Source organism: Sinocyclocheilus rhinocerous, unplaced genomic scaffold, assembly GCF_001515625.1.
Source record: "Sinocyclocheilus rhinocerous isolate Xijiao unplaced genomic scaffold, SAMN03320098_v1.1 scaffold7673, whole genome shotgun sequence".
NCBI lineage: Eukaryota > Metazoa > Chordata > Actinopteri > Cypriniformes > Cyprinidae > Sinocyclocheilus > Sinocyclocheilus rhinocerous.
Window position 1 is genome coordinate 108496 of NW_015635023.1, and position 9328 is coordinate 117823.

Sequence of the window (9328 nt, forward strand, 5' to 3'; positions counted from 1 at the left end):
ACATATATATATATATATATATATATATAGTAGCTGTGCGGTATGGCTGTATATCAGCATGGCTGTGATTCGGCCATAGGTAATCACAGCGTGCTGATATACAGCCATATTGCATGCATGGCTACGAGTGTGATATTTTTATACAACAGTATGATGGCACAAGTGTGTAAATAAAAATGAGACAAGAACGGAGAAAACCCTCTTTTGTGCAGAACTACTTCCTTCCGCCACGGATTCAAATCTCAGTTTTACAGTTTAACAGCTGAGCCCAAGCCTCTGTTACCAATTTGAAAACGTCACTTTAGAACTAGTAACAAAGGAATGTTGAGTCGCTTCATTAAAAGCTTATTGTATTATGTAGAGTATTATAAGAGCGATATCACCTGAGTGAGTCTATTACCTGCATCTGATACCAGCATTCATTCTTCAGGTCGATCTTATATCATTATAACAAAATCAGTTTGAATGTCCACTGAGGAAAGCGATATCATTGTGTTTGTCCTTTTAACAGTCAAGAGGATTTCCCATGACAGCGCTAGTCAATGCATTTGTCGGTTGCATCCCTATGGTTGCATCTTATAAGGCTGTGTAACGTAATAATAATGTCCTTGTTTCAGTCCCTTTCAATATAAAAGTCCTTGCAACTCACTCATAGACAGTCGTAATAATGCAACTTTCTCTGAAGATAAAATTATAACCACTAACGGTCCCTTTCTCAATTTCAAATACGGCATATTAGTTATATAAAATATTATTTATTGAACAATAATATATAAAAGAACAACAATAACCATTATAAAAGTATAATAAGTTTGTACAATAAGAAATAAACACAAGCAAACAATTCCGTCAATAGTAGAAAAGCAGCACTCTAGTTAGTACAGGATTTAATTATATAAAAATAAAAAGATATGAAACTTAACTTTGCCCTAAAGCCAAATCGATTTGCTCTGGAACAAGTAATAGATTAATAAGACCAAAGATTGCCCATTTAATATAACCAAAATAAATTATAGCTTGTGTAACACCATCTGCATAAGAGCCAGAAGCAAATTCCCAAAGGACTGGCTGAGATAAGGCTGTTCTTGGCAGGTAAATGAGCGCTGGATGTTTGCTGTTGGCCTGGAGCTCACATCTCTGAAAATGTCTAAACAAGTTGTCAAATAGGCACCATATTTATATATAAATCACATATTTGAGGTCTAAACAACTCCATTCTCAGCTAAAAATCTATTAAAGGGGTCATCGGATGCAAAATTCACTTTTACATGCTGTTTGAACATTTTGGCAGTGTTTGTACACATCCACCCTATAATAATAAAAATCCACCCAGTGGTTTTTATTTAATCCCTAAAAATAATATCCCCTTTTTCAAATCAGGCCATTCTCAGCTTCTTGGCTGTGTGATGTCACACAGACCCAGGCCCCTCTCACGATTGTTGATTGACACTGGTGTTTTACCTTAGACCTACCCTGAGTGAGCCGGAGCAGGTGTAGACCAAAATGACTCTTAAGCGATTGAGGTGTTTTGTTGTTGGATGTAATAATGAACATAGCAGTCGTCATTTACTCCCAACATCATGAAGATGCAGAGGATTACCTTTGTTTTTGAAGGGAATGCACTCCTGATCTACCTAAATGCGTCTATGTTCGCGCAGATCATTCGTGATCCAGCCTCATTTACAGAAGAAGTGAGTATAAGGTTCTTTTATGAATCTTTGCAAATCGCCTTTTTCTAATAATGTGCCAGTTAGCAAGTTCTACCAGAAAGACTCGGGAGGTGATAAGATTTGAAATAATTTATTTTATAAAACCAAGACATAAAAAACAGAATTCTTTGGCATAGGCCCCATCCGTAGCTTGAATCTGTAGGTTGAAGTTTCAGCTATTACTCCCGAGATGAAGGCAGGGGCGGAGCCTACCCCCCTGCATGGACAAGGCCAACCTGGTGGTGGTGGGGAGGATGGAGGGGAACGTCAATGTCAGTTTCTGCGAACACAACGAAGGGTGAGTACAGAGTTTATATATTTCTCGTGTCGAGTGACTATTGGCTAGATCTTATTGGAATGCGTGACGTAGCATTAAGTCTTCTTAGTAGAACTTGCACTAAAGCTTCCATTTCCGTGGCTAAAGTAAACAGTCTCATGAGAACGGCTGGTCACCCCACGGAAGGGAGGGGCGGGGGCAGCGGAGCGGCTTGCTGTGTGCAGAGCTGTTTTTGGCAAGGTAAAAAGGGTGTTGTTTTAGACTACCATTGAGAAATTTTAACCAAAGTATGTTATAGACTTTTCATTAAGACCCTAAAGAATCATATCAACTTGTGGAAAATTGGCATCCGATGACCCCTTTAAAACTACATTCCATGACACAATTAAAATAATAATATTGTAAAATTATAATGGGTTCGCTCTTCTGCCATTGACAAATGCTGCCAGTATAGATCCGACAACAAGTGAAGTGATACAAACGGTTAAATGGTTAGAGTGCTGATACTACTGGAATATTGCACCGCTGGAAAAGGCTGTCAGCCAATCAGATTCGGGAATATATATATATATCGGGGGGAAAAAACAACTCTTCATATATATCCAAAGTTCTGTCATGAAACTCTAGATGGTGCAGTCCTATAGGTCTAACTCAATCTGACAATAATGACATCATCACATGGCACAGCTGATTGGTTCCAATGAGCGCTGCTCAGCATTCAAAAACTTGGCTAGTGCTTGCTGTAGCAGTTGCAGCATGCTTCAGAAACCCTCCACCTTCCCCAGCTCCACCTGTATAGATCTGCTACGGGGTGATTCATGTATGCTATATATGGGGGTTATTTCATATATGTGACCCGTGCTGGCAAAATGAGTCAAAATGCGCATGGGCTAATTTTAAGCTATAGGCAAAAAAAGTTAAAAATCTCGATAAATATACACATATGAACAGAATTACAGTGCTACAGTGTAGCAGATCTATTCCGCCAAGACCAAACACATTAACATTGCGTTGTACATTACCATGCCAAACCCTCCAAGAGTTATATACTGTATATATTATGAAAGGAAAACAGGATAGGAAACGACATGACGTGCCAAGTATGGTGACCCATACTTGGAATTTGTGCTCTGCATTTAACCCATCCAAGTGCACACACACAGCAGTGAGTAGATCTTGCAATATCAGAGTAGAGATCTTGCAATATCAGAATTAGGTTTATGACATCTAATGCTGAATTAAAATCCATTAAAGGGCATTTTGCAATTGCTAATTTCAGGCATTACTTCCCTTTCCTGTCCTTAAGCCCTTTGAAAATGTTCCAATTAGGGATCATTATCAGGGCGATGGCTGATGATCTTACGCGCCGAACATGCAGAACATTCTAGAATAATGAGCACAGACGCGGCTGAAGATTAGGGCCGTGACACCGTGGTTTGATGTCGCTGCATTGTGGGAACGTGCCTTTATCAGCTCTAACAAGCCTTCTAATAAGATTACTCATTGGACATGAGGAGATGAGTGAATTTGGTACAAAGCAACAGCCCAGCTTATCAGTATGTGTGATGAAGATGATGTAAAAGGCAGACTGTATTACACAGACTCTGGTGGAGGTGCAACTGTCTGTGTGCTCTGATGTCTCTGCACTAATTTGGATTTTTTTGCTTATGAAGTTTTGATTTTGAGTTACAATGAGTAGGTTGATTTTCACATTATACATGAGCTTGATGTGTACTTTACATAGTTGAAGTCCCAATTCGTTCATATTTGATGTTCATATTCCAATATGAATTCAAGTAGAATTGTTAACTTTCACCATCTTATACTATTTTGACAGCGTATGTGCTCAGTGTGATAAGTTTATCATGTAAGTAATGTAATTCATTTTTTTTATCAATTGACAGGTATTTTATTAAATAATATTAGATCAGTCTGACCTTAGTTTTTAATGGATATTATGAATATAAGCAGCTAGTGTACAACACTTGAAGACAAAACAGTTTTTAACAAAAAGTAGTGTTTAGGTGTGAGATTCATCTTCGATTTAATGTTCAATATCAATAAGAAATCATGGAAAACTTGAGGATTTGGGTAAGCTTGATAGCATCACTTTACTTAACAGTGTTATTTTAGTATTATTTACTATTACAGTATTTATTAATATTGTCAACAGTTTTTTGAAAACACATCAGATCTCAATGGGGAAACATATCATGCTGGATATCTATACTGATATGGACTGGGTAATGGGTAATGTGTTAGGAATGAAAAGATGCCACATTGTTTGATGTAAATGGAAAATTATCAACCTACAGAGGGCTGAATTCAAAGACACCCCGAAAATCAAAGTGAAAAAATTATGCAACAGGCCAGTCCATTTTGCTGAAATTTCATTGCAGCAAATCAAAATGGTACTCGGTAGTTTGTATGGCCCCCACATGCTTGTATGCATGCTCCTAATGCCGAGTTCACGCTGCACGATTTTAGCCCGATTTTTCACTCGCCGACCGGTTTTGCGAAATCGCTGACAAATGCCCGAAATCAAAGGCAAATCGGTGCTCGTTCATTCAGGTGTCTGAGATCGAGGATGGGTCGGAGGCCACCATCTCTTTTGTGGATGAGGAAGTAACGGCTGTAAAAGCCTGACTCGTAAAAGGCGCTGGGTCCAACGCAATCTTGGGTCGGGGTCCCTGGCGCTTAGGAAGAGGGTAGCGTCTGGCCGAGCGAGAGCGTCCCAGACTGAAGCTCTCGCAATGAGAGCAATTAGCTCCCGTGAGCACAGCTTCCGCATGGGATTTCCCCAAGAAGGAAACGCACTCCGTGTGGCCGTCATCGGTGTGCAGGGGGGACCCGCACAAACCGCAAAAACGGCGCGGCATTTGCAACAACGCCGATGCTCTTTTGGAAGCTCTTTTAGGAGTCGCCAGATGGCGGCAGGGGAACCGGACCGGAACTGCTGCGTCGCTGGAGCGGTGGAGAAGCAGGTCAGCCGAGCTGAGAGGTCCCCAGTACGAGTGAAGTATCGAAAGGGAACTGATTAACAACCCCCTCTGCTACTTAACTGACCAGATCAATATCCCAGGTGTTTGACTGACTTGATGCTATACTCTGATTAAAAAGTGTTCCTTTAATTTTAAGCAGTGTATTTTCAGTTTTCATTTTACATTTAGTTTAAGTTTTAGTAATTTATGTGCTTTTGTCATTTTTAGTAGTTTTTTTTTTTCAATTTTACATTTAGCGTTATTATTTTTATTTCAGTTATTTATTTTTATTTCAGTTTTAGTTTTTGCAATTTAAGTACTTCAAAAAATTGAAATGTTGCCTGAAATTCATAAGTTTAAGTTAATGTTTTTTAAGCTTTTCATCCAATATTTGTATTTTATTTTATTGCAACCTTGTTTCAATTACTAAAAAAATATTTTTTAATAGTTTTACTTAACAATAAAAAAAAAACTGCTTCTTAAATGTTCTTTTAGACTGTACATTGCTAGTCTCAGCTTCAGACGTCATGCCCATGGACTGACTTCCTGGCCAGAATAAACTGCAGTATGTGCCAGACTGTTTGATGTCTAGTCAAAGGTCTGGCTATGTGAGACTAGCCCATTGCTGACAGTTGAGAAGTTTTCAGAAGATGCTTCCTCACACCCATCAATGCGTCATTCATTGACTATGGCTGTGTTCGAAATGGCATACTTGCTTACTGCTTCCTGCTTACTGCCCAGTACACAGTGCATACTGCCTACTATTTTATTAAAGAATAGTGTGTGAAACAGTATACAATAAGAAATAAATATTTCAGAGTAGTATGCTTAAGTGCTGTCACATGACAAACACTGAACATTAATTCAGCACAGCTGTCAAGGTTGTTACCTTAGAAACAAATGAGCTAACTGTTCTTTTTACAAAGGCTTGTTAATAAGGCTTCATACTAGTAAACAATGCTATATTGCCCAATTGAACATGATCGGAAACGTGCTGTAGAGATTAAAGTTCAATTTATGTTCTACTAACGATACTGTTTTTAGATACACAGCGATAGTTTGTAGTTTACATGTATATGTATATGTATATACGTACAAATACAAGTGTTACATTTATAATTACTATTCCCCATCTCCAGTTCACTCACGCGTTTGAAGATGAAACGTCACATGGAGCGCATTGCGTTCTGGGAAACAGTATCCCATGCAGCGTCTTCAGATGCATACATCAAATTTCAGCCAATGTAGCAGGTAATCCGGGCATTCCATGCATACAGAAAATTCACATACTATTCACAGTATACACACAGCATACTGCAATATAGTATGGTAGTATGCCATTCCGAACAGCTTCTGTACTGATTTCAGTGTACTTGAGTTATATTTAGCAGATTCTGGCGAATATAGTAGGTCATCCGGGTATTACATGCATACAGAAAATTTGCCGACTATGCACAGCATACATGCTTGGATACTGCAGAAATAGTAAGAGTAGTATGATAGTATGGCATTTCGAACACAGACACTGACACACCCGAGCTGGAGAAGTTCTTTCAAAGCCTTGAGCAAAGCCTTCATCAGATTCATAATCCTTGAACCCACCCTCAGCACAACACAAACACATTCAAAGGCAAACACCTCCTCCCTGTTGCCACAGGCAAATCATGCATCTCAAACCAAGAAATGCCATCGGCAAGACTGAGAGGTGAAGTGTACTATTTCTTGTCTCGACTGCATTTTAACTATTTTAACAGAGCTCGAAGAAGTGTTGGTAAACTTTGTGCAACATTGTGTGACTCTAGAAGATGAAGTGAAATGTACCTGAAGAGTCCTTTAAATATAGGCCATGCTTATTTTTGTACTGTCAGTAAGCAGGTTGCTTTTCTCTGAGGTAATGTTGTTTGTCACGGCTGTGGAAACAATTTGAATCATGGATGAAAATATCTTATTTAAATTCACGTCCCTTATAGCAATTTATTAAAGTGCATGTAATCACAAAACAATATCAACGTTCATTCATTCTAATTGCAGTATGGTGACAGCTTAGTCATATCCATAATTATCCCATACTGGATGAAATGATTTGCAAGTAAAACTGGTAAAAAAAAACACATTTTTATATGACTTTTTTCTCTCTAAAGCAGTGGTTCTCAACCCTTTTTAACTCCAACTCCTACTGTTTTCAACAATAAGGCCTCATGATTTTTACAGTTTTTTGTGATTGATTGGATAAGGATTAATGACCAATTCTCGCTATTACCTATGCTTGCTTATTACTTAAAAAGCACATATTAATGTCTTATTCTGCATGACCATATTTTAGATCCCTGAACCCTGCCCAATACCTAAACTTAAAGGGATAGTTCACCCAAAAATGAAAATTCTGTCATTAATTACTCACCCTCATGTCGTTCCAAACCCGCAAGACCTTCATTCATCTTCGGAACACAAATTAAGATATTTTTGATGAAATCTGAGAGCTTTCTGACCCTCCCATAGACAGCAACACAACTACCACGTTCAAGGCCCAGAAAGTTAGTAAGGACATCGTTAAAATTGTGACATCAGTGGTTCAACCATAATGTTATGAAGCTACGAGAATACCTTTTGTCAGGGTCAGAAAGCTCTCGGATTTCATCAAAAAAATCTTAATTTGAGCTCCGAAGATGAATGAAGATGTCTTACGGGTTTGGAACGACATGAGGGTGAGTGATTAATGACAGAATTTTCATTTTTGGGTGAACTATTCCTTTAACAACTACTTTACTAACTATTATTAAGCAGCAGATTAGGAGTTTATTGAGGTAGAAGTCGTAGTTAATACCAAACTAAAGTGTGACCAAAATATTTTTTTACTTATACAATTTCTACCTGATAAATTAATTTAGAGTTTTGCATACTTAGAAAAATGTATATTAATTATAACAATGCCCATGAAGTTAGAAGATTGTTATTAATTTACATGACCTTTCTAGAAGTATAGAAATCACACTTTTAAAAAAAAATATTCCTGGTTTTTCATAGAAAAAAAAAAAACAGTTGTTGAGGGGGTGAATTAAAATATGAAACATCTTAATTTTTAGTTGTTTTGGTGTATTTGACTCTTTGTTTGTCCTATTTTACATAATTTTGAGACCCCCTTGGAAGTTTCCGGACCCCTGGTTGAGAATCATTACTAAATCATTTAAGGATAACAAAGTACTGGGTAAAGAAAAATGTATAAGTATCAGTGTAAAAACATACTGTACACAAAATATGAGTATTAAGATTTATTTTAAGTTTCCAGTGCCCAGCTGTTCTTTGGTGTTTGTCATTAGTGTGACAATAGAGACAGTCAGCATTAACTCTCATCTCCATTTCGCCATAAAGCAAGGCACTGCAGTAATTTCAAATCATTTCATTTTCAGATAACAGTAACTACATTACCTCAGTGTCATCCTCCTTTCTTCGTTTCCTCCTCCTCTTGAGTTTGTTAATTTTGGTAACGAGTTTTGTCGTCTTCTTCCGCAGATAACTGAGCTCCACAACATTAAGAACATTACTCGAATGCCACGAGAGACCAAGAAACACGCAGTGGCAATTATTTTCTGCGATGAGACGTCAAAGACATTTGCCTGTGAGTCAGGTAAGCACTGTCTCCAACTCTGAGAAAAGTCTTTGTTGTAGTGCTGGATTGTATCCAAAATGGCTTAATTTATTCTATATTTCAAGATGTGCAAGTATTGATTTTCACATATCAGGGCTATTAGTTTATTCTTTGATTTATTCCTTTTATACCTTAAAACTAAAGAAGGCACTGCAAAGTGTTCAGGTTATTACGCTAGTAAGTGTTAGAAGAGCCCATTGGGATGCAGAGAATATATATTTTTTAAATTGTGTCATAGAGAATGAATATAGCCAAAGGCAACAGGCGGATCAGCAGTTAGAAAACAAAACAACAAGAGAAAGGCTTAACACACAAACACGTTTGAAATATGAATGAGATACTTTACTCACCATTAGCTTGGCAGTAGAAGGCGTCTATTCCCATGTGTTTTCTTTCCTCTCACACTGTGAATCTTGTAGTAAATGAATAAGTTTTTTCAGTGTATGCAGCAAGAACCCATTCAATTGATCAAAAGTGTAAGGAAAGAAGTAATATATGTTACAAAAGATGCTCCTATTTTGAACTTTCTATTCATCAAATAATCTTGAAAAAAAATTATCACGATTTCCACAAAACGTTAAGCAGCATTCCACTTTGATAATAAGAACTTTTTCCTGAGCATAAAATTAGCATATTATGGTATCTGTAGAATCATGTGTCACTGATGAAAATATGTTAAAACAGAAATGAGTTATTTTAAATTGTAATAAAATTT

At 37.5% G+C, this 9328-nt stretch overlaps 1 protein-coding gene across 1 annotated transcript in view; it reads left to right on the forward strand.

Annotated features, from left to right (window-relative positions):
- Positions 1-8592, forward strand: part of LOC107746074 (docking protein 6-like) — a gene marked incomplete at its 3' end in the record, with an annotated part of 46599 nt that extends 38007 nt beyond the window's left edge. Inside the window, exon 3 of the mRNA XM_016560127.1 lies at positions 8478-8592. Coding sequence (XP_016415613.1) covers positions 8478-8592 — 115 coding nt within the window. The remainder of the gene's footprint in view (positions 1-8477) is intronic.
- Positions 8593-9328: the final 736 nt, after the last annotated feature.